Genomic DNA, 25,732 nt, shown 5'->3' with positions numbered 1-25,732 from the left:
TGGCTGACTTGTAAATGTTTCAGCCTTATCTTTTGCAGTAACGTTCTGGGCTCCTCCGTCATTGAGTATAGGGATATTTGTGGAGTCTCCCCCTCCAGTGAGTTGTTTAATTGCCCATCACCATTCACGTTTGGATGTGGCAGGACTGCAGAGCTTAGATCTGACTGATTGGTTGGTTGTGGGATAATTTAGCTCTGTCTGTCACATGCTGCTTCCACTCTTTGGCACACAAGTACTCCTGTGTTATAGCTTCACCAGGCTTTAGTGGGCCTGGTGTTGCTCCTGGCATGGCCTCCGACAGTCTTCAGTGAACCATGGCTAACCCTCTGGCTTGATGGGAAAGGTGGATATAGTAAGAAATCTCACAACACCAGATTAAAGTCCAACAAGTTGTGAGACTTCTCACTGTGTTTACCCCAGTCCAATGCCAGCGTCTCCACAAAGATGGATACGTCAGGCCATGAGTTTGTATACAGTTGTCATTGTGTACAATTCTGCTGTTGCCGATGACCCACAGTGCCTAATAGATGCCTAGGTTTTTTGAATTGCTAGATGTTTGAATTCTATTCCATTGAGCTTGTGGTATTACCAGGCAACATGGTGGAAGGTATCCTCAATGTGAAGATGGGACTTCATCTCCACAGGACTATGTGGTAGTCACTCCTACTGTCATGGACAAGTGTAGCAGTGACAGGAAGGATTGGTGAGGACAAAGTCCAGTAGGTTTTTCTCTCTTGTTGCTTCCCTCACCACCTTTGAAGATCCAGTCTGGGAGCTATGTCCTTTAATGCTTTGCCAGCCTAGTTAGTAATTTGGTCAGTTACTGAGCCATTCTTGGTGATGGACAATGAAAGTCCCCCCTCAAGTGTACGTTCTGTGTAAGAGTTACCCACATAGCTGTTAATTGCATGTAGGTCATATATAGGCCAGATTAGATAAGGACAGATTTCTTGCCCTAAAGAACATGTGTGAACCAGACCTTATGAAAAGCCACAGTAGTTTTGTGGTCACCTCTTGAAGAGTTTTTGTTTTACTCCATATTTTACTAATTCAATTTAAATTCCACCAGCTGCCATGTTGGGATTTGAACCAGTGTTCCCTGAGCATTAGCCTGAGGTTCTAGTATACCAGTCCAGTGGTATATTCACTGTGCCACCCCGTCCCCCATTGTCATTCATTGTGATTTTCACAGGGGTGCCCCCGCTAAATGATCTGGAGGCAGATGCCCCATTCAGTTAAGGTCGGCTCTTGAAGCTGGAGGACCAATCAGAGTCCTTCCTGCGAGCAAAGAGAGGGCAGCTGCAATGCAGGGTAAGTAATGGAGGAGACGCTTCAAAATGGAGACACCCTCCAATGCTTGACAGCTTTAAACTAAGCAGTGGCGTTTGTAGATTGTCCACAGTTGTTATGGGTGTAGGAGCCCTTCTCCATGGTAGCCCGTGATTGCTGCTGCATTCAGGCTGGCAGGGAGGCCCTCTCAGTCAGTTTGATACACTGGAGCACCGGCCAGCTACCGGGAGGCTGGTCCCAATCACCTAGAATAGCCCCTGCCAACTGCGGGATCCTGGAGGACAACTGGGGAAACTCAATTGGCCTCCTTTAATTGGATTCAATGGGATCTTAGGGAGCCATTGGCTATCTGACGCATGTGCTTAGACAGCTCTGCTGTCCCTGAGTCAAATAACGTGCAATGGTGTCAGGGAATGGGGCTATTTTTATCTCCCACCTGTCTCCATTCCACATCTTTGGATGATGATAAATGTTTGATGGCAGATCTTCTTCATTCTTCTGAGCTGGGTTCATTTAACTCCATTATGACACTATTTTCAAGACAAGGGGTAAAACTTCTGACCTCCCCATGGTGTGTTCTTCGGCAGCGGGAGACAGCCTGCCATCGGCTGGCAGCGGGATCTTCCAGTCCCGTCACTGTCAGTGGGATTTCCCGTTGAGCCCAACCCAGGCTGCCAGGAAACCTGTGGTGGGGGTGTGCCGTCAGCAGCACCAGGAGATCCTGTTAGTGTGAATGTCTCGCCTCAATACCCGAACACGTTATTTTGTGTTAACGAAGATTTGCTCTTTTCATATATGATTTCCCAACATTTTGGTTGCCAAGTTATGATTAGGACGGCAGGATGGCACAGTGGTTAGCACTGCTGCCTCACAGTGCCAGGGACCTGAGTTTGATTCCCGGCTTGGGCTACTGTGAGGAGTTTGCACATTCCTCACGTGTCTACGTGGGTTCCCCCCGGGTGCTCCGGTTTCCTCCCACAGTCGTGCTGTTAGATGCATTGGCCAGGGTAAATTCTCTCTCAGTGTACCCAAACAGGCACCAGAATATGGCGACTAGAGAATTTTCACAATAACTTCATTGCAGTGTTAATGTAAGCCTAATTGTGACACTAATGAATAAGTAAACTTGATCAACCCCCTTGAACGATGAGATCCCAGATTTTGCCATTATGGTTGAGTAAGACCATGGCCCGGCGATTCCTTACCCCCTGAGGTAGATGGGCACCGAATTTTGGGATGCAAGCCCCTTGTTTGAGCAGGATACTTGGAAATGAAAAGCTTGCGAAGTGACCTGCAGTCATCTTCCCCAGGGATCTAACATCAGGAGAGCGCAATTGTTTGATGCTGTCAAAGGAAATCATGATGCCAGTAATCTGGGTCTAGATCTAATCCAGCACGTCGCAGGAGGAGTCATGGTGGGCAGGCCCGGTTAATCATGGGCAAGGCTCCATACCAGCCTCCCACTAGCAGCAAAACTGCTACTGATTAACTCAGAGGATGGAAGGAGCTGACAGGGGATCTTCAGCTAGTGGTGGCAATGTCAATTAATGAGCCAATTGACAACCATTATCCCCGAGTCCAATGCAATTTAGTGCTGGCTCAGGAATTCAATGGAGGCTGCACAGCCTTTCCTGTGCTCCCTTGGGGCCGTGTGGCAAATCCTGCCAGGTTTTCCAGTGGCCTGCTGGAGAAGGAGAGATAGTTTCTCATTATCAGGCGCTCAATGTCCAAGTGAAAGACCCAGCATTGAGAAAGGAGCCGGGGTCTCACTGAAAGCCATCCCTACCATTGTCTCCAATCCTTCCTGCACCCTGCCCCCTTATCCCGCCCCTCCCCTCCCACCATCACCACCCCCCCTCCCCCCCCCCCGCCCCCCCCCAACACCCCATGATTTCCGCCCCACAGTCCCAGAATGCCTACTTTGCCCTCACTCTCGTCTGGCCTGGAGGTTAATCAATGATACCGGTCTGTTGGTGAGCGCGTTACTGACTCCCGGTGGCAGTGATGGCAATGAGGAGCTGACGGGCAGTGATTGGCCTCAGCAGCTCCTGGTGGGATGGACTTTCACCACAAGAGCCCTGAGTTGGGGGAAGGCCCAATGGTGTCAGTGGGGAGGGTGGGGGTGGTGGGCAGTGGTTCACCACACCACCCCTCAGACTGAGACCTCCATTGGGCCAACTAAATCCAAGCAACATTGCCCCCATTGGCACTGAAGAATTGGAGGTGCCATCGTAGAAGAAATTCTGAAGGAGGTTGGCCTTATTTGTGGTTGCAATAATCCCCGACCACACCATAACCTCACCTACTAAACACACAGGTACATTCTCACCACTTTGAATACCACATTATAAATGGTGACTGCAACCAAGATCAACACAGAAAAATGCCTCTCATAGCTTTCTTTTAAATAGCTCTTTTCATGGAATCAATACAGCGTGGGTTGTCTGAAGCGGATGCTGGGATGAGGTGGGGTGGTGTTCTATAAATTGGATTGCGCTCTCTGGGTTTAGAAGAATGAGAGATGATCTCATTGACACATACAAGATTCTGAGGTGGTTTGATTATGCGGATGTTGAGAGATTGTCCCCACTGTTTGGGAAATCTAAAACGTGGGGGCACCGTGTCAGGATAACGGGAGCAATCGTTTAGGACTGAGAAGAGGGAAAAATTACTTCTGTCGAAAGGTTGTGGATCTTTTAAATTCTTTTCTCCAGATAATTTATTCATTCATGGGAAATTGGCATTGCTGGCTAACTAGCATTTAGTGCCCATCTCTTTGTTCAGAGGGCAGTTGAGAGTCAACCACATTGCTGTGGCTCTTGAGTCACATGTAGGCCAGACCAGGTAAGGGCAGCAGATTTCCTTCCCTAAAGAGCATTAGTGAACCAGATGGGTTTTTCTGACAATCGGGAATGGTTTCATCAGTAGATTCTTAATTCCAGATTCTTTTACTGAATTCAAATTTCACCATTTGCCATGGCGGGATTCAAGTCCGGGAACTCAGAACATTAGCTGATTTTTGGATTAATAGTCTAACGTTAATCCCATTAGGCCACCGTCTCCCCATTCACCATCATTGAAGGCTGGGCTTGACAGACTTTTGCTGTCTTGGGGAATTAAGGAGCAGGCAGAAAAGTGGACTTGAAACTAAAGATCAGGCACGATCATACTGAATTACAGAGCAGGCTTGATGGGTCAGATTGTCTACTCTTGCCCCTATTTTGTGTGCTTATGATCTTGTATTAGGAGTGCTAAATATTGTATCAAACCCACGTCATCACATTGACAAATAGCGCAGTCTGGTTATCAGCGAAGTTTCTATTTAACCTTCTCCCCTTATTGCACAATTTCTAATGCAACTATTGTAGAGGCTTCAGCAAAGGTTGATAACAGTGGTTGATAAAGGTAAATATTTGGGGAGTGCTTATTTTGTGGAGTGAGCAGTGTGTGGTATTGAGCACTTGTGCTGTGTGTGGAAACCAGGACATTTGAGCTCAGGCTGGGCTAGTTGGCTAGCTGGACAGAGTGCAGTGTAGAATTATATCAATGACGCGGGTTCAATCCCTGTGCTAGTTGTGGTCGCTCATGGTGTCTTCACCTTGACCCATTCTGGTGGAATACTTTCCCTTAAGCTAAATAACCAATTCTCCCTCTGTAATGGAGAGAAGTGCCATTGGCCCTTCATGGACTACAGCTAATTACTCAACTACCTAAATTAGCACTACCAAGATAAACCATTGGAGCTGATTTTAATTCTCAGCAGCAGTGGGAATTGGCAGTAACAGATAATCCTGGCCCAATTTCATTCCATGCAGGAATTCCATTCATTAAAAACATTGTATACATAAGTGTGGCAACAGGTACATGATTCTTGATATAATTTCTAATTACACAGAGGGGGAATTTTTGAGCCTGCACTCTGCGTCTGCAGGAATGACAGTGTGAGCTCAAAATCCGGGAAGTGCGATTCTCACTGGCGGGTTTCCAAGTTCCGATTTTCCCGGCCCCTCGCCAGCAGAGTGGTGTGAAAGATACAGCTTATTTTAATACATTAGCATCTAATTAGCGAGCACTCTCTCCAGGACTCCCCCCCTCAACCCCACCCCACCCACCCCCCCCCCCCCGCCCCTCCCCCCCACCAGATATTCAGCAGGCCTAGGCGTCACGTCAGCGCCATTTATAACTCCTCTACATAAATGTGAACCTGGCACTTTCACCTCTGAAGGGGAGATTTTGGAGTGAGTGCTCAGGCAGCCAGCATCCTCTGTGATGTGCACTGCTCAAGAGGCACTGGAGAGGACACTGGGGAGATAGATAAGTTCAGCTCGGAGCCAGGGGTGGTCCCAGAATTGCCACTTCAGGAGGAGGGGCCATGAGGAGTCTTCCGTCCTGGGTTCCTGTTCATATCACAGCTGAGGGAGAGCCCTTCCTTAGTGGGGGCTGGCAAAAGAGTGGGAGGGACATCACACTGCCATTCTCACACTGCACAGAGATGTGGGAGGACCATGGGCTGTACTTGTGTTGATCCTCTCCCTATCAGGTTCCCGGGGGCCCATCTGCTCCTCCATGCCATGTCCCTTCTCTTGCAGGCTGTTTGGGTACACTGAGGGAGAATTTAACATGGCCAATGCACCTAGCCAGCACGGGTCTTTCAGACTATAGGAGGAAACCGGGGCACACAGAGGAAACCCACGCTGAATGCGCAGACTCTACACAGACAGCAAGGGTTGCCAAGAAATGTCAAACTTGGTTTTGGATGACATTTGAATTAAAATTGATGGGCCAAATGGCCTCCCCCATTTCTTATTTCCTATATTTCTAGGTATATATCCAATGCTCTTTAAAAGTTATTGTTGAATCTGCTTCCACCGCCATTTCAGGCGCTGTTCCAAATTGTGACAATTCGCTGCATGAAAATAACTCCCCCTTCCTTGCTTTGTGTGAGCAATTGCCTTGCACCTGCAACCTCTGCTTATCAACCCTCCTGCCTGTGGAAGCCTCTATCTACTCGTATCAAACTCTTCAGAAATGGAACACCCTTGTCAAATCTCCCTTTAGTTTAACATGCACTACTGGAACATATCCATCTTTTCTAGCTAAGCCGCGCAACTCAATGCTGGCTTTCTGACACAGAAATTGATCATTTGACTGAATCTGCATTCCAGGCCAAGCTAACTACTCTAATATCATGGCCTGAATTTCTGCAAACGGAGATTTGGCTTGTCATCAAATTCACCGACTCCGCTGCGGCAGATCGTGCCCCATACCATTGACTTTTCCCTTTAATTTCCCTTCTGTTTCAATTCTGATCCAGTTCCTATTTTATTTACGTTAATAGACCATGCCTCAACAGCCAATTGTGGTAAACCTTTGATACATTGTGTGGGGCGGTGAGGCGGGGGAGTCTTTAACCTGTCCTTATGTATTTTATCTGTTTATATTCTCATTAAGTGTCTGAACTTTTTAGTTTGTCTTAATGGCATTCTGTTTTCACTGCATTATGTTTGTGGCCTCCCCCTTAACTTGGTTACACAGTGAAGTTGTTGACGTCAATGAAGAGAATAAACGCCCTGACAAATATATGACAACCCCTCTTTTAATGTTTTACAGAAGGATAAATGTGAAAGGGCTAAGGCACGGGATAAGTGTGCTGATTATTACACAGTGCATGTTGACCCAGTGTAATTGGTTTTCTTACTTAGATTCAACAGAGCGCTCTGTCCAAGAAAGAAACACAGAAGCTCAAGAAGCATCTTGAAAGATCCAAGGGATCGCTGTACCATTTACTTTTCCCATTGCTTACTGGTTTTGTCCTGTCAAAAAAGAATGGATCGCATGGAACTGAAGAGGGTTAGCACTGAGGGTGATGATGAGAGTATCAGTGGGAGCAGTATGGATGACGGCTATACTAAACTGACAGATTCAGAAAAAGCTACCATCAGCAGGTAAGAGTAAAGTGTGAGACTGACAAAAGCTGAAATCAATATTTTACAAGAATCATTACTACAAAAGCAGCAGAGAATTTTAAGTATAACTATCTGAATTAGAGCTCTGTATTTCTATATGTCCTCTGAAGGTTGAACTTTGTAAATGTTATTATGGGAAAGAAGTTAACGTTCATAAAGTAGCACGTCACATGAAGAGTCTGGTTTTAATTAATATTCACTGTCTCAAGCAAAAGGGTAATTGTTTGCTTGTCTATGTCGATGCTACAGTTAATGATCGTGAACTGGCTGCAATGGAACTGCAATGAGTTAAACATGCGTAAATAGTAGAACAACAAATATAATTTAATATAGGAAACCCCAAAATAACGTGCAGAAGAATAAGATGACTACTCCATGGGTGCTGTTAAAATAGCTAACAAAGTTGAAAGAAATCAACAACAATTTGTACTTATACAGCACCCTTCAAGTGACAAGACATTCCAAGGCACTTCAGTGAGCATTATAAAGCCACTTTTGACAAACCACATATGATGATATACCAATATATGTTATTCAAAAGCTTGATCAAAGAAGTAGTTCTCAAGGACCATCTGAAATGATAAATGAGAGGTGGGGAGCTTTAGCAGGGGCATTCAAGAGTTAAGGGGCTAGGCAGGTACGGGTAAATGGTGAGGCATTTGAAATCAGAGCAGTTCAAGAAGCCAGACTCAGACAAGTGTAGATATTTCAGAGGATGTCGGGGTCAATTGATTCAACACAAACAACTAATATATGCTAGTTTATTTATTTGTCACAAGTAGGTTTACATTCACACTGCAGTGATGTTTCTGTGAAAGTTCCTAGTTGCCATACTCCAGCATCTGTTCGGGTACACTGAGGGGCAATTGAGCATGGTCAGTGCACTGATCTGCGTATCTTTAGATTGTGGGAGGAAGCTGGAGCACCCAGAGGAAACCCACGCAGACACAGGCAGAATGTGCAGGCTCCACACAGACACTGACCCAAGCTAGGAATCGAACCGGGGTCCTTGATGCTGTGAGGCAGCAGTTCTACTACTATTCCACCGTGCCACTTAATAAATCAAATAGAATGTTGGACTGTGGAGTAAAGTGGAGGAAGTGAAGTTAGAGCAAGTTATGCTCAAAACTGCATCATCCCCTAGCCACACCTTAGCTTGAATACTGAGACCCAACCCAATCCTTCCTGTAACAAAAGTAAGCATTTGTGCTATTCAAGCCCTCGGGACAATTAGTGACGAATTTTGAGAATTACCCCCTGAGATTGAAGTATGAGGAAAAACTGGAACCTCTGAAATTTGAAAGAGGGTAACTGGGAGACAAAGGATATTGGTTGGAATTCTCTGGCTATTCACACCGGCTGGATTCTCCAGTCCCACTGGCAGTGCACCCTTGCCTATGGATTTCCCACTGATTTGGGGTGATGTTAAGGGGAATACCTAATGACAGTGGTGGGACCAGAGAATCCTGCCGCTAGCAAACAAATGCTCCACTCCCCACCCACAGGACACATGCAGCTAGGAGGCCGGAGGATCTCGCCCATAATGTATCATAAATGATGTGGAAATTGAAGAATGGAAATCAGTCGATATTATCAGATTAACAAATGGGGTCACAGGTTCAATCTAATAAAAGGAAGGTTCAGGTGTGACATTCCGAAATTTGACTTCACGTAAAGCTTTTAGTATTGGTAAAAAGAGAGGCAGGTTACAGAAGCTTTTTACCTTGTGCTTAACAGGACAATTTATATTACAGAATAAATGGAGTATAAATTCTTAGGATTGTTTGAAATAATGGCTGGGATTCTCCAGTGTCATATGCTCCACCACCACTTCCAGCAAGAATGGAGAATTTGGCGTTCAACCAAATCTTCATTCAGAGCAGCAGGACTGGAGAATCCCAGCTGCGGCCGAGGTCAGAGAATTCCAGCCGATATCAGCAATATTAAACAGGTGAATGTGAGGAAAGGCCATCGGCATAGATTAGGAGAAAAGAAAATAATAATTTAAAATGCATTAATGAGAAGACTTTAGTCTCTGTCTGATTGGGTGAGCAAGATGATCTAAATGGCCTTCCGTAGTTATTCCGTGAGGATAAAGTGCCTCACTTAAAGAGACAGAGATCAGTGTTATAATCTTCCTTTGTGGCTAAAACCCCAGTGAGCATTTGCCTTAGTTTGGGTTGCTTCCCTTCCCTAGCCAATTCGTAGATGAAGATGATGTCGAAATTCAGAGGTTTCTCACAAGTGAATTTTCCGGGAAAACAAAATATGAAGAATATCAAGAAGAATATGTGAGTAACACTGTTTATTATTGTCCAACACTGTTTATTTTGTCAGGTTTTTTAAAAGTCTTATAATCAGTGAAAAAGACCCCTAAATTAAAAATGAGCATAAAAATCATGGTAAATGTAGATGGATTTGTGCTGACGTCGGTTTTTGATTTTATGCAGCATCCTGGAATGGCATCATTTGGAATGTCAGCCTTTAACCTCAGTAATGCTATCATGGGTAGTGGCATTCTTGGCTTATCCTACGCAGTGGCCAACACTGGAATCATACTGTTTGTGTGAGTACTAAATCTGATTTAACTCATAAGGTATATGGAAATACAATTTTGAATATCACTGAGCAAAATAGACTTGAATTATTATAAAGGCAAAATTCTGTGAATGCTGGAATCCGAAATAAAAACAGAAAATGCTGGGAGAAACTCAGTAGGTCTGACAGCACCTGTGGAGAGATAATAGAGCCAGTGTTTCAGGTCAGGATGACTCTTCGTCAGAGTTGGACTTTTATTATATATTTTTGTCTTGCACATGCCAGGACAATCCACAAGAAAATCAATACCAGTGAAATCAATAACTTTATCCTATATGATTTTTCCAACAGGGGTACCATAAGCATAGACATGGGTCAAGGGTAGAGGAGGAAAACCACATTGTTAAAATGGCAGCGTGGGCTCGTTGGGCCGAAGGGCCTGTTTCCCGTGCTGTATTGTTCTTTGTTCTTTGTCCTTTGTTCTATGAGAAGAGAGTGCTGACATTTTGGCAAGTGGACTCTAATTGTTAGAGTAATTGCCATTGAGAATGCACCAGTTGGTGGTGATTGACAGTTAACTGCCAAACACTGTTTAAAATTTAAACCAGGCAGCTTGATTGTAGTCACAGAATTACCAAAGCGCATAGAGGGCCATTCAGCCTATCATACCTGTGCTAAATCTTTGAAAGAGTTATGCAAATAGTCTTTCCAATTGGCCTCTAATCCTAATTAGTATGAGGAAAATCTTTGAGTCATTCCACGAAAGCCAACATAGACATACCCACAGAGAAAATGTTCCAGATTATATACATCATCATTTCAAATTAGTTTCAATATAGATAAGGTAAAGGTTATGTAAATCATCAAGACTAATCCAACCTATTGGCTGTTGACCTGTTTCTGTCTTGAAGTTAATGGACTGTCTGTACTTTCTTGGCAGCTCTATTTCAACTCAAACCTGATTTTTTTTTATTGCTATAATGGTGGCACAGTGGTTAGCGCTGCTGCCTCACAGTGCCAGGGACCAGGGTTCAATTCCGGCCTGTTTGGAGTTTGCATGTTCTCCCTGTGCCTGTGTAGGTTTACTCCGGGTGCTCCAGTTTCCTTTCGCAGTCCAAAGATGTACTGGTTAGATTAATTGACCATGCTAAATTGCCCCTTAATGTCTCAAGGTGGACAGGTTAGACGGATTAGCCATGGTAAATGTGTAGGATCACGGGGTTAGAGAGAAGGCTTAGGTAAGATACCCTGTCGGAGACTCAATGGACCGAATGACCTCTTTTGAACTGGAGGGATCCATTGGCCGGAATTTTACTGGGGTGCTCGGTCTGATTCCGCGTCGGACAAGGCTCGGTGAACGGCATTCTCCGACGGCCTCGGGCGGGATCGTACGTATCTCGAGCAGATGTGCTGGTAAAACTACCCCCCATGCTCCTTCTATGGTATCTGACCCTCAGATTTTTTTTATGTAAAAAATTCTTTTATGAAAAAAAATCTGACCCTCAGAGTGTCTATTTTACTCATTCCACAGCCTTATTAAGCATCTCACTTATTTCGCTATTCACTGGCCCTGTAGTTCTTTAATGTCTTTTCCTTCCTGAATAGACTATTACTTGACTGAGATTGCCTGTTGCATTTTTCCAATTATGCTTCCTCTCTGCGCTTGTTTTAAAATGTCTGTCTGGCTCATTTGGGCTGAATCTTTTTCTGCAGACAGACTGGGAGCTGGGAGGGTTAGCAGTATAGCAGCAGGAAGATGTCCAGAAAGGAACTTGACCTCATCCTGTGCCATGGCATGTTATCAGCAGCAGTAATCTTAGCATCAAGGACACATGCTGGGAGACAAATTGAACCACTTAAGTAGAAAATTCAGGGCCACTTTGACCACATCGGGGAGGCTTGCTGCTTTGTGAGGAGACCATCAGGCAAACCCAGGTGTCCTTACCATCACCCCTCCCGCCCACTCTTTCCCCACCCCACCCTGAGTGAGTTCTACAGTAAGCCCTCCTTGATGGGTGCTCCTTGGCCCATGGAGGGTCCTCTGGAGGCCCGGCTACCCCCTCAACAGCAGTGCTGCCTATGCGCAACTACCTGCCACCCCATCACTGGAATCTGCCTACTCGCCCCAGCTTTGCCACCTTGCAAGGACACAACCCTGTCTCCCTGGTGACGGAGCCTCAGCAATGGCCAATCATGGCAGTGGGGCTGCAGAGGCACCCCAGCCACTGCTCTTTGGGCCAGCAGCACTTGTTGTCCGACTGCTATTTTCAACAGGACAGCAGCCACCTCAGCAGTGACCCCCCTAATTGAACCGGGGTCCTGCCGCCCACCAGGCTGGGGTCAGATCCTGCTTTCGCCAACAATAATGTGATGGGGCCATTGGCGAAAAGAATTCAGCCCCCCAGAGTTATGCTGATGCAGAAGAGTATGCATCCTAATCTAAAATACTGCGGATGCTGGAATCTGAAACACAAACAGAAAATGCTGGAAAAGCTCAGCTGACCTGGCAGCATCTGTGGAGAGAGAAAATAAAGCTCTGAAACAGAAATAGGGCACGCATGCAGTCTTGTTTGCTCCACAGATTTTTATTTCTGATTTATAGGGGAAAATGTAAGTAAGGCTATGTCCTGGTGGTGTTATCGCTAGACTATTAATGCAGAAACTCAGCTAATGTTCTGTGGATCCGGGTTCAAACCCTGCCATGGCAGATGGTGGAATTTCAATTCAATAAAAAAAAAATCTGGAATTAAGAATCTACTGATGGCCATGAAACCATTGTTGGTTGTCGGTAAAGCCCATAGGTTCATTAATGTCCTTTTAAGGAAGGAAATCTGCCATCCTTACCTGGTCTGGCCTACATGTGACTCCAGAGCGCAGAAATGTGGTTAACTCTCAACTGCCCTCTGAAATGGTCTAGCAAGCCACTCAGTTCAAGGGCAACGAGGGATGGGCAATAAATGCTGGCCAGCCAGTGATGTCCATATCTCACGAATGATTTGGGTCCCACCCACTGCGGTTCTTATGTTCTTATGAATCGTCATGGGCGGGACGGAAAATTTGATAGAGCATTTAAAGATCCGGGGCAGAATTTTCATTCTCAGGTCAGGCAAATCCCGCCCAAAAACTTGTTATTAAAAATGCTTTTCTATTAAATTTTACTACAGCAGTATCTGTAGCTTAACATTAAATAGGCTGAACTGATTAAGGGTAAGATTAAGTCTGGCTATAATTGCTTGAAGAGATATTAAGGGTGAGCCTGTTCCGTCTGAAACATGGTGCGCTAGTGCAAGGGAGGAAAAAGAGGAATGGCAAATGTAGGCACGCTGCACTATATAAGATAACCAGCTTGATGAACTGTGGCAGCTGGTGGGTTATTTCTGTAAAGAGAGTCACAATAGTATTTCTGCATTCCGGAGAGTTCCAGGATCAGTCAACATCTGATTGCCGGCCTTTGTAAATAAATGTGAAACTAATATGGAACATTACTGTTCCTGTATCCACAAAATTATCAGTGTATATTGACACATGCATTTAACTTAGCTTTAAAGGTCTAATATTATTGATCTGATATACAATTGTTACAGTACAAGCTTTTAAGGGGTGCATAGTGGGTTCTTAACTAACCTTTTCAGTGTAACTATTTTCGCCCAAAACATCACCTAGACCCAGAGTGTCTCATCTTGTTCACCCTGCCACAGCTGCCGGTGAGAACGGAGAATATGGTGCTTAGCCAAATATCTTCTTTCCCTGCAGCAGGACTGGAGAATCCCAGCTGCGGGCGAGCCAGAGAATTCCATCCCTAGTCTTTAGCTTGTTTTCTAACCTGTACCTAATGATCGTAAATTTATCAAAAGGCCAGCGGCTATCACAAATGATGAACACGGTTTTAGATGCATGTAAAATTAATCAGTGTTCATTGTGTGATTAAAATACACCACGAGGATACAGGAAGAATGTAAGACAAGGTCATGATCTGAAGCAACCTACGTCAAAACACATTATACAGAAATTAACACTCGTTAAAATCAAAGTAAAAAATAATAGAAATCTGATTAGTGTTATGAATAAAGAAAATACAAAGGAATAATAAATGAAAAAATTGAGTTAAAAATGATTGCCCTCTAAAATATTGATCCCAAAATAATTTAATAGTCCTGTGTGCTCAGAATCTTAACAAAAAGAATGCCTGGAACCCTTAATTAAATGATTGTACACATGAGGTAATAATATTAATATATTCATGTTCCTGTTGGTTGTAATGTTGAACTGAAGTTCTTGCATTCATTTCTGACCCCAGGCTAAAATGATGAATTAAATTACACCAGCCAGAACTCTCAATGGCTAAGGCCTTACTGTTATTTACAAGTCTTGAGCAGTCTTAGAAGCATCCCTTAGAAATGCTGCAGAAGAACAGACAAAGCAGTATTTCAACTCCAGGCTCTTCAGCACTCCACAAATACTCACCAACGACAACATGTGTAATGACATCAGTGAGGTCCATGAAGTGGCATTTTCGAGTATGAGCTCCTTGATTGAGGTGATGATTGCCTGCCCCATCACAGAGTCCCACCTGCGTCTGTAAGGAGGAGTGCCAGGTCTATTAGCACTCAGGCTCTGACTCCTATCTCCTGGAAGTGGAGATAACTTTATAAATAAATGGATTCTGGTGCAGGGACACCGGCCTCTGGGAGTTACTTCAATGTGTTTCTGGCCTTTTCTGTTTTTATTTCAGATTTTCAGCATCAATATTTTTCTTCCTATTTGTTTGGAATTGGCCAGGGTAGATTTCACACATAATTACAATGATGTTTGCATTCAAAACCAAAGAGGTCATAGAAATGAACAAATGAAACTTTGAGCCAAACACTTCTGTTAAATGTTAAAAACTCAATAAGGATTGCGTGACACAACCTGTTGTTTATACATCGTTATTTTTTAACCCTGTTTTGTAAACACCCTTTTGCTTGCTTACAGGATCCTGCTACTTTCAGTGGCAATATTATCCTTGTATTCTGTTCATCTCTTACTAAAGACTTCAAAGGAAGGAGGTATGACCATTGCTTTTCCTGAAATGTAGCAGATAGCATATTAACAACATGTGTTGAGACATTAAAGGAGCAGTACGCAATTAGACATATGTTATATTCTTTATTTGATATTAGGTTCCATTATAAAGTTAATAGAGTGTTTGGCAAGAGTATTAACAGGCAACTGATTGGTCCATTTCTGTTCATTTTGCATACGGCCCAAGACAATGTTTTTGTCTGATAATATATATGTCAGTAAATATAGAAACAGAGAAAATAGGAACAGCAGGATTCCATTCAGTAATGCTATCATTTTGTTGAACTAAAGTCTCTGTTTTTTTCTCAATCAGGCTCAATGATTTATGAGAAATTAGGAGAACGAGCTTTCGGGTGGCCTGGGAAGATTGCAGCTTTTGGCTCCATTACCATGCAAAATATTGGAGGTAATTTCTTTTTGTAAAGTCTGTTGTTTCGGTAAAGACCTCCCAATCCATCATCCTCACGTTACTGCTGTTTTACTAAGGCTTGGGCATTAGATGTTTGACAATACATTAATCCTGTTAGAAAAACTGAAGCCCATGAGGTAAAAAGGGCAATTGAGCACCACTTCAAAATTGACCCAGGGATGAAGAAAAGGGGTTGTGGTGAATGATTGATTTTTGGGCTCAAGGGAGATATTTAGTGATGTTTTCTTGAGTTCATTAATCTGCCCACTGTATTAATAGCTTGAACTTGAGCGTATAGACCAGAATTTGAAGATTTGGCAATGATGTAAAAATTGACAGTGCGGCAAACAGTGTACAAGATAGCAATGGACTTCAAGACTGGTTGAATGGGCAGATGAAATTCAACATTGAGAAGTGTGAGGCAATACATTTTGGTAGGAAGAGTGAGGGGGTCGATATGAGCCAGTGGGGTGGGGGGCAAGGGTGCAGAAGCGGAGAGGGCTGTCAGCATTTGTGCACAAATTTGTAGAAGTGACAGGGCAGTTTAACAGAGTGGGTGATAAAGAATATGGAATCCTGGACTTTATAAATAGAGGGATGTTTCCCTGACTCACCAGACTCACCTCATTTTAAAACTGCCCCACAACATGCGTCCTAAGCTCCATAAGGGTACGCCACAAGATTTAATCCACTGGAAGCAGATGCTAGCAAGGCATGGGGTTGGGCAGGCTGATTAGAAGGCCTTCTTCTGTCCTCTGGGGCTTGATCCCAGTTATTTTATTTGTACAGCACAATGGCGCAGTAGTCAGCACTGCTGCCTCATAGTGATAGGGACGCGGGTTCGAATCCAACCTTGGTGACTGTGTGGAGTCTGCACATTCTCCCCATGTCTGCATGGGTTTCCTCTGGGTGCTCCGGTTTCCTCCCAGAGTCTGAAAGATGTGCTGGCTAGGTGCATTGACCATGCTAAATTTTCCCTCGGTGTACCTGAACAGTTGCTGGAGAGGGGATTTTCACATTAATATAAACCTATTTGTGACAATAATAAATAAACCTAAATTTAAAAAAACTTAATCTGTTCCGTTTTTCCACATTTAAAATCACAAGCGAACCATGAACAACATTTACCATATACATATTCAAAATACAAATTCTTTTAGCTGCTCCAATTTAATCATTTCTTACTGTTGCTAAGCAAAACTAGAATGAATAATGATGCTTTTGCAGAGATTTTCTGTTGACTAACATTGTTAAGATTGTAGGCCGAATCCATTAAAATATTGTCAATCATCACATTCTGTGACTCCAGTAGATTTTCCCCTGAGTACATTCAGGCATCAGAATTGGAATTGCCTGAGTCACTGGATAGGTTGTCCTAATCCTGCAACTGAGCATATTGTAATGCCTGATTCTCCCTCTGCTTAACTCGATAGATGAAAAAAAATCAGCAAATTCCATCTTGAATAAGCATCCATCGGATCTCACTGCTCACTGCTGGCAGCAGGGCACAACTCCAGGAAAATCATCTATCCCATTACACCAAGTCATGGAGAATTCTTTTTATAGCGTACTAACAAATGTGATCCTACACTGGGGAGGCACCGTGGTACAGTGACTAGCATTGCTGCCTCCCAACGCAAAGGATACAGGTTCGATTCCCAGTTCAGGTTATTCTCCATGCGGAGACTGCACATTCTCCCCATGTCTGCGTGGGTTTTCTCCCACAGTCTGAAAGACGTGGGAGGTTAGGTGCGTTGGCCATGCTAAATTCTCCCTTAGTGTACCCAAACAGGTGCTGGAATGTAGCGACTACAGGATTTTCACAGTAACTTTATTGCAGTGTTAATGTAAGCCTACTTGTGAACTAATAAATAACCTTAAACTTACCTTGGTGTTCTGAACTTTCTGCTCCTTGCTATGTTGCAGCTTGATTATTCAGTTTGATATTACGCTGTCCTCTAGAGATTCCTTCTCGTAACTTTATTGCCTTCTAAATTATATATATATTTCCCGTCTCCCAAATATGTTGCCTTCTTGCTGCAGTACATGATCATGAACACCAGTGAACTGCCAGTAGCTCACTTCCCATCAGCCTGCAAAGAAATAGTATTACAAGCTAAATTTTTCCACAAAGCAACATATTAAGTTTAAATGCAGGTTACTGTGGATACTGGCATCTGAAAGAAACACAGAAAACGCTGGGAAATCTCAGCAGGTCTGACAGCACAGAAGGAGGCCATTTGGCCCATCAAGTCTTCACCGGCCGCACACCCACCCAGGCCCTATCCCTTAACCCCAAGTATTCTACCCTGCTTGTCCCCCTGGCACCAAGGAGCAATTTAGCATGGCCAGTCCACCTAACCTCCATATTTTCGGACTGTGGGAGAAACCGGAGTGGCCGGAGGAAACCCATGCAGACACAGGGAGAATGTGCAAACTCCACCCTGATAGTCACCTGAGGTCGGAATTGAACCTGGGTCCCTGGTGCTGTGAGGCAGCATTGCTAATCACTGTGTTACTATACCGCCTGATAACTCCTCCAAGAGTCACCCTGACTCAAAGCACAGATGGTATCAGACCTGCTGAGATTTTCCAGCATTTTCTGTTTCTGTAACAGATTAAGTTTATTGGAAGTTTGGTTTGTAAGTCCCACCCAGCTGCTCCTCAAAATAGAGGATAACTATTTTGTCAAGCTCCTTAATCCTCAGGGACCTTTTGCTGCAACTAAGTTGAATTAAGTTTATAGTGGCCTGTAATCTAATCAAACTATTCCTCTTACAGCAATGTCAAGCTACCTCTTTATTGTCAAATATGAGCTACCAGAAGTAATACGGTCATTTATGGGACTTGAAGAGATCGGTGGGTAAGTATTGTGGCTTCAAAAGAAATCTTTTTTTTAATGTAACTATGTCGTGACTCATTATAATTGTAAAAAGCAGTTGTGTTGAGTGTAAATTGTGGACCCTTCCTCACCATCAAAGTTTCAGTCTCAAAAACGAGCTACTGTCTTTCTAAGATGACCATACGAAGTATTTTCTCAGTCTCTCTTCTTAGTCACAGATGAACTTTTACAGTCACAAGTAGGCTTACATTTGCACTGCAATGAAGTTACCGTGAAAATCCCCTAGTCATCACACTCCGGCACCTGTTCAGGTACGCTGAGGGAGAATTTAGCATCTCCAATTCACCTAACCTGCACATCTTTGGATTGTAGGGGGAAACCAGAGCACTTGGAGGAAACCCACACATACGCGGGGAGAATGTGCAAACTCTACACAGACAGTGACCCAAGCCGGGAATCAAACCCAGGTCCCTGCTAACCACTATGCCACCATGCCGCTGGGTTGTCATGTTATGAGTAATGCTGCTGAGTCAAGAATAGTTGGAAGAATAGCAAACGAGTAGCAGGGGAGTGCACAGCCCATGAACAGATCCAGAACCATGCATCACAGTGACTACAATTACAAGGCAAAAACCCATTTTCAACCCACAAGTGGTGACCAAAGTTTTAAACCTTATAAATCGTTAGCTGTGTTGGTTATCCAAACATTTATTATCATGGAATCTTGGGAGAATGTATGATGTTAGCATCTGAGACAGCATTCCTAGTGGAAAGACACAAAGCAATTTGAATTCAAAGGATGCAAATGTTCCTCTGTCGGTGGCCTTGTTTAAAATGCCATGAAATTCTGATGGGATAAAATTTTCTCTTTCAGGGAATGGTATACAAACGGCAACTACCTTGTTGTAATTGTGGCGCTGTTTATTATCCTGCCGCTGACTTTTCTAAAGAATTTGGGTAAGATATTTCTCCCGTACATTACATTTCCACAGTCTGGGAGCAAGATTTGATTTCTGACAGCAATATGGCATTTAATGGAGTCTTAAAATTAACATTAGATCTTTTTCCTCAGGGGTTAGTGAGTCCTTGAAGCTCTCTTCCTCAAAAGGCGGTTGAAGCAGAGTCTTCGAATATTCATAGGGCAGAGCTGGATAGATTCTTGATAAGCAAGGGGGTGAAAGGTCATCAGCGTTAAGTGGAAATGTGTAGAGATGGTTACAATCAGGTCAGCCACAATCTTGTCGGACGGTAGAACAGGCTGGAGGAGTCCTACTCCTGTCCCGAATTCATTGGTTCACATATTCTCAGAATCCAATTCAAACGTCTTTCTGTCTTGTATGTCACAGTTGGAACATCGGGAAGATTTCTTTCAGAATTAATGCTTCTCAGCTGCAACATACATGTTTATACAATAATTTTTTGTACCTTGCTCAGTATGCATTGGCATCTTACTGATGCCACAACCTTAACAAACTGGTTCTGGAATGGATATATGCGGCAACGGTTCAGAAAAGAGAAGGCTGAGAGGTGACTTCACAGTGATCTTCAAATTAGAACCATAGAAAAGTTACAGCACAGAAAGAGGTCGTATGATCCATCTTGTCCATGCCAGCTCTGAAGGCCCACAGGTGCCCTTTCTAATCCCACTTTCCTGCTCCCAGCCCATAACCCTGTAGCTTATAGCACTTAAGATGCAGATCCAGGTACTTTTTAAAAGAGTTTAGTGTCTCTGCCACCACCACCAACTTAGGCAGCGAATTCCAGACGCTCACCAGCCTCTGCATTCTTCCTCCTATTCCCTCTGCCACTTACCTTGAATCGAGGTCCTCTGTATCTAGAATTCTCCATCAAGTGAAGCAATTTATCCTGTCCACTCTACCTCTTCCCCACATAGTTTTGTACACCTCAATCTGGTCAGTGGTGAAAGGTTTTGACAGAGTGAGCCCCGACAGTGTGCTTTCCCTTCTGCGTAAGTGCCAAACGAGCAGGCATCAATATAGAAGAGTCACCAAGGGATCCAGTGGGGAATTCAGGTTACCCAGAGAGCAATGAGAACGTGGACTCAATACCATGGGGAGGAGTTGAGGCAAACCACATGGATGTATCTAAGAGAAAGCTCGATAAGCATATGAGGGAGACAGGAATCGAGAGTTATACTGATAAATGGGAAAGGATGGGAGTAAAGTATAAACATTAGCATGGATTGGGCAAGAGTGTTTCTGTGCTGTTTATTCTGTGTCATTCTATTCAGGTACTGGAACCTATTAATGTCACTCATTGATAATTTATATTGATGTGAGCATAATAATTAGAATACTCCACTGACCATATACTCAAGCCATTAACTGTTAAGAAATCTTACTTAACTATATTATGGCGGCACAGCGGCACAGTGAGTAGCACTGCTGCTTCACAATGCCAGAGACCCAGGTTCGATTCTGGCCTTGGGTCACTGTCTGTGTAGAGTTTGCACATTCTCCCCATATCTGCGTGGGTTTCCTCCGAGTGCTCCAATTTCCTCCGACAGTCCAAAGATGTGTGGGTTAGGTGGATTGGCCACGATAAATTGACCTGAGTGTCGGGGGGATTAGCAGGGCAAATTTGTGGGATTACAGGAATAAGGCTTGGGTGGGATTATGGTCAGTGCAAACTTGATGGGCCAAATAGCCTTCTTCAGCACTGTAGGGATTCTGTACGGTTCAGCTTGCCATTGAAGCAACAGAATCACTAATTAAAATATTATTTTCTTTCTCCCTATGCAGGCTATCTTGGTTACACAAGTGGATTTTCGCTCTCTTGTATGGTTTTCTTTGTTTGTGTTGTAAGTATAGACAGATTACATTAAAACAATAAAATAAAGATGGTGTTAGAATGGGGAGACCTTGGGCTGGAATGCAGACTGATCCCTCTGGGAGCGAACTAGCACTGTAAGACCAGGGCCGGGATTTTCCGGTCATTGGCGCCCCACCACTGCTACAAGACGGAAATATTGGCGCTCAGGCAAATCTCTTTTCAGTACAGCAGGACCAAAAAATCCTGCCAGCCTGAATGGTCAGAAAATTCCACCCAAATCAGCGATATGATAGCAGGAATTTCTAACACAGTATCACCTCAACGGCAGGGAAATGTTGAAAGGCTGCCATAAACAATGACCCAATAGAAACCGTTTATACTTCGTGCATTAGCATTAGAGAAATGAGCGTGAGTGCTAAGGTTCAATGGCACTGCCTCTGCCCGTGTCTGAGCAGTTCCTAGTCTGAACCATTCCAAGCAGGGAGCATGTTGGGCAAAAGATTTCCTCGAGGGATGGGAAAATTGGATTGGCTCTTCCGCCTGAATTGTACCTTATCACACCTACCTCTAGAGGGCACCTCTTGAAAGCAAACTGTTCTCTGGTCAAAGTTGCTCAATAAATGAACTCTGTTCCAGCAGTGGCCGAGAGGCTAAGGCGATGGACTACTAATTCATTGTGGGTGGCATTGGATGAGTGGAAGGGAAGATGTTAGTTCTCTTTGCTGATAGCCTATGCAATTTTAAGTAATCAAGCTCCAGAATTAGCCCTTTGAGCACAGGCGGCACAGTTGCATAGTGGTTTGCACTGCTGCTTCACAGCACCAGGGACCCGGGTTCAATTCCAGCCTCGGGTCACTGTCTGTGTGGAGTTTACACATTCTCCCCATGTGTGCATGGCTTCCCTCCGGATGCTCTGGTTTCCTCCCTCAGTCCAGAGATGTGCGGGTCAGGTGGGTTGACAATGGTAAATTGCCCCTTTGTGTCAGAGGGACAAATAGGGTAAATAAGTGGGGTTGTGGGGATAGGACTTGGGTGGAATTGGTATTGGTATAGGCTAGATAGGCCAAATGGCCCCCTTCTGTACTGCAGGGATTCTATGACCAATTTTCTATTATATTCCATCAGTTTTTTTTCAATAAGTTGCTCACCCTTAATACATAATACGCTATTCCCCCTCCAACCCCCACTGAATTTTTGGAAGATGGGGTGGCACAAAATCGGGCAACATAGTGGCAGCACCATACTCATTGTCTACCTTGCAGAACTGGGATTTTACCTGTGCAATGAGGAGGTATTGGGGCACCTCAGTGGGGCAAGTGAGGCCGATAAGTGGCCAATTAATGCCCAATAAAACCTCCTCCTGCTCATGCTGGAGTTTTCGCTGCAGCGATGGGTGACTGGGCTAAGTATCCACGCCACTAGTTAAAATCTTGTAGTCTTGTTGCTGGCTTGGGGGAGGGGAGGGAGGTGAGCTGGAGCTCTTTTCCAGGCAACCATCCCAGCACCTCTTTCCACACACCCCACCTCTGCCCCGATAAAGTGGCACCCCACCCTGGGAAGAGCTGGCATCGGCAAAGCTCCAGACTTGCTTTCAAGACCAAGTCCGTAACCAACGGCTCTCAGAGATTTGACTTCCTCCTAGGTAAAGACAGAAGTCATGACCTTAGACATGGGTGAAAAATTAAGTCACGACTCCCCAGTCCAGTGGAAGTGGGCTCATCTCTACCTTTCAGCTGGGGGTTGGGGTGGGGTGGGGTGGAGCTAATGCCTTCCAAGTAAAATCCTGGTCAAAGTCTTTTGTAGCCTGGAGAATTGCCTTGCGCTTTAAGATATAGATAATGTATATTTTGTACTTAATATTAAATATTACCAAAATATCCTTCCAGGTAATATATAAGAAATTTCAGATCCCTTGCCCGTTGCCTGCACTGGGTCACTATTCAGGAAATCTGACCACCCTGGCAAACACCACAGGACATTTGGTAACCATGTATCCAATGATACGCAACAAAACCACTGATCACGACCTGAACCTCATGATGCCCTACGTTAGTGGACATACAGCAACGCATGATGAGGACGATTCCCACTTCCATACCAACGGCATCAGTTATGAAGCCCATGTTGAAGCTGACATGTGTAGACCAAAATACTTTGTGTTCAACTCGCAGGTACATCAGACATTTATACACACTTGAGAAACAGTTCCCTTGAACGCTATATTTTGGTGCTTCATGTGGTCACTTTTCTCAATTTCTTAGACGGCCTACACCATTCCTATCCTGGCCTTTGCGTTTGTGTGTCACCCTGAAGTCCTTCCGATCTACAGCGAGCTTAAAGGGTAAGAACTTCACGTGTAACCTTCTCACCAACATGTTTACAAAAATTCCATTAAAGATGCACTAAAATATTAAAGGAGGCTTCAAGTCTAATGGGAGTATTTCCCCATGTTCCATTGAATAGAAAATGAGAAGAATTTGGAACCTCTTTTTCTCAATTTATTTCACCTTTTATGAAGTGTCACTTCTTACTGATGCGAAATTTCACAGACGCTGGAAAACTGAAGTAAAAACAGAACATTCTGGAAGGACTCAGCAGTCAGGCAGCATCTGTGCAGAGAGATCAAGTTAATCTTTCAGATCTAGGAAATCCTGATGGAAGATAGAGTCATAGAATCCTACAGTGTAGACAGAAGGAGGCCATTTGGCCCATGGACTCTACACTGACCACAATCCCATCCAGGCCCTATCCCCATAACCCCATGCATTTACCCTAGCTGGTCCTGGCCCTGGAGGGAGTGCAGAGGAGGTTTACTAGGCTGATACCGGAGTTGAGGGGATTGAGCTATGAGGAGAGGCTGAATAAACTAGGCTTGTACTCGTTAGAGTTTAGAAGAATGAGGGGAGATCTCATTGAGACGTATAAGATGATGAATGGGATGGATAGGATAGAGGTGGAGAGACTCTTCCCGCTCAAAAAAGACAGTAGGACTAGGGGGCACAGCCTCAAGATAAAGGGGAGGCGGTTTAGAACGGAGTTGAGGAGGAACTTCTTCACTCAAAGGGTGGTGAATCTCTGGAATTCTCTGCCCGTTGAAGTGGTGGAGGCTGCCTCGCTAAATATTTTTAAGAAGCGGGTTGATGGGTTCTTGATAAGAGAGGGGATTAAGGGTTATGGGGAGAGGGCGGGAAAGTGGAACTGAGCCACAACAGATCAGCCATGATCTTATTGAATGGCGGGGCAGGCTCGAAGGGCTAGATGGCCTACTCCTGCTCCTATTTCTTATGTTTCTTATGTTTCTTATGTTTTGACACTATGGGACAATTTAGCATGGCCAACCCACCTAACCCGCATATCTTTGGACAGTGGGAGGAAACCAGAGCACCCGGAGGAAACCCACACAGACACGGGGAGAATGTGTAAGACTTCACACAGACCCAAACTGGGAATCAAACCCAGGTCCCTAGCATTGTGAGACAGCAGAGCTCACCATGCTGCCCCAAGATCATTGATCTGAAATCTTAACGCTGGGGATGATTTTCCCCGATATTGGCAAAGGCCGATGTCAGACGGGAAAATTGGTGCCGGAACCATATAGACCGGCAACTTAGAGAAAAGAAAACTTAAGGGCCGGCACCACAATGTGTCGCTGCTGGGGTGGCCTGCGACTCATCTGCCCTGCTAGCAACTTAGAAATGTGAGGTTCGGGATTGCATTCTTAAAAACTGCCCCAATGCTCAGTGACCAAACTAGTTAACCCTGGAAAACCACCCCCCCATCCCCACTGCCCTGGTCACCCTTCCGGCAGAGCTCCAACACTACCCAGGCACTACTCTGGCACCACCCTAGACCACCCTTTGGGAGGTATTCTTGCCAGTCCAAAGATGTGCGGGTTAGGTTGATTGGCTAAATTGACCGTAGTGTCAGGGGATTAGCAAGGTAGAAGTGTGGGGTTACAGGAATCGGGCTTGGATGGGATTGTGGCTGGTGTCAGTTTGATGGGCCAAATGGCCTCCTTCTGCACTGTAGGGATTCTATAATTCTATGATTCTAGGTGCACATCTTTGGAGACAAGTCGCATTTCACACCATTCTGTCCTCATGTCGCCCTGGATTGGTTTTTTGGGGGTGTGATGGGTGGTGGGTAGTGTTTCAAGTATATGGGCCAGATAATTAGATAGTAAGTGATGGAAGGAGGGGACAATCGCTTCATGCGTTTATGCCACCATAAAAAACAACTTTGCACTTGTCACGATATTTTCTGTTCCTGTCACCCAACCCTCCCAACTCCATTGGAAGGGGAAAATCCCTGGTTTCTGTTTCTGTCTGCACAGATACTCCCTGACCTGACCTGCTTAGTACTTCCAGCATTTACCGTTTTCATGTCACTTCAGATCATCATGCCCCACCATGCAATGAAGCCTGAATCAATAAATGGTTTCAAGAAGAAAGTATATATATTTCTGATTTAAAATAAAACAGGTTGAAGGGATATGGGGAACCGGTGGGGAGGTGGATTTGAGACCCAGGAGAGATCAGCCATGGTCTGATTGAATGGTGGAGCAGACTCAAATTGCCGACTTTTGCTCGTAATTCCTACATTCATTCACATGTTGCGACCTGCCGACGTGTATTTTCCAGGTGTCGGTGTAGCTCCTAAAAACAAATCTTTCACTGCGTAGGCAAGGTATCCTGCAGGGAATTTTAAAATAATTCTTCCTACCTTTCAGCCGCTCTCAGAAGAAAATGCAACATGTCTCGAATGTGTCGATTACTGCAATGCTGATCATGTATCTACTGGCTGCTCTTTTTGGTTACTTAACCTTCTACG

The 25,732-nt window shown here is 44.4% G+C and overlaps 1 protein-coding gene across 5 annotated transcripts in view; it reads left to right on the top strand.

The window, feature by feature from the left end:
- The window catches only part of slc38a4 (solute carrier family 38 member 4), a 120,502-nt gene that overhangs the window by 77,432 nt on the left and 17,338 nt on the right, over positions 1-25,732 (top strand). For all 5 annotated transcript variants that reach the window (XM_080191259.1, XM_080191260.1, XM_080191256.1 and 2 more), the window contains 11 exons: positions 6,993-7,235; positions 9,454-9,547; positions 9,707-9,822; positions 14,769-14,842; positions 15,172-15,264; positions 18,049-18,130; positions 18,984-19,066; positions 20,872-20,930; positions 22,789-23,073; positions 23,164-23,243; positions 25,632-25,732. In XM_080191259.1, coding sequence (XP_080047385.1) covers positions 7,117-7,235; positions 9,454-9,547; positions 9,707-9,822; positions 14,769-14,842; positions 15,172-15,264; positions 18,049-18,130; positions 18,984-19,066; positions 20,872-20,930; positions 22,789-23,073; positions 23,164-23,243; positions 25,632-25,732 — 1,186 coding nt within the window. In that variant the 5' untranslated portion in view covers positions 6,993-7,116. The remainder of the gene's footprint in view (positions 1-6,992; positions 7,236-9,453; positions 9,548-9,706; positions 9,823-14,768; positions 14,843-15,171; positions 15,265-18,048; positions 18,131-18,983; positions 19,067-20,871; positions 20,931-22,788; positions 23,074-23,163; positions 23,244-25,631) is intronic.

This window comes from Carcharhinus amblyrhynchos, chromosome 6 (assembly GCF_965287045.1).
Source record: "Carcharhinus amblyrhynchos chromosome 6, sCarAmb.v2.hapA, whole genome shotgun sequence".
NCBI lineage: Eukaryota > Metazoa > Chordata > Chondrichthyes > Carcharhiniformes > Carcharhinidae > Carcharhinus > Carcharhinus amblyrhynchos.
The sequence above is the reverse complement of the archived record's forward strand: the minus strand, read 5'-3'. Positions and strand labels throughout refer to the sequence as shown.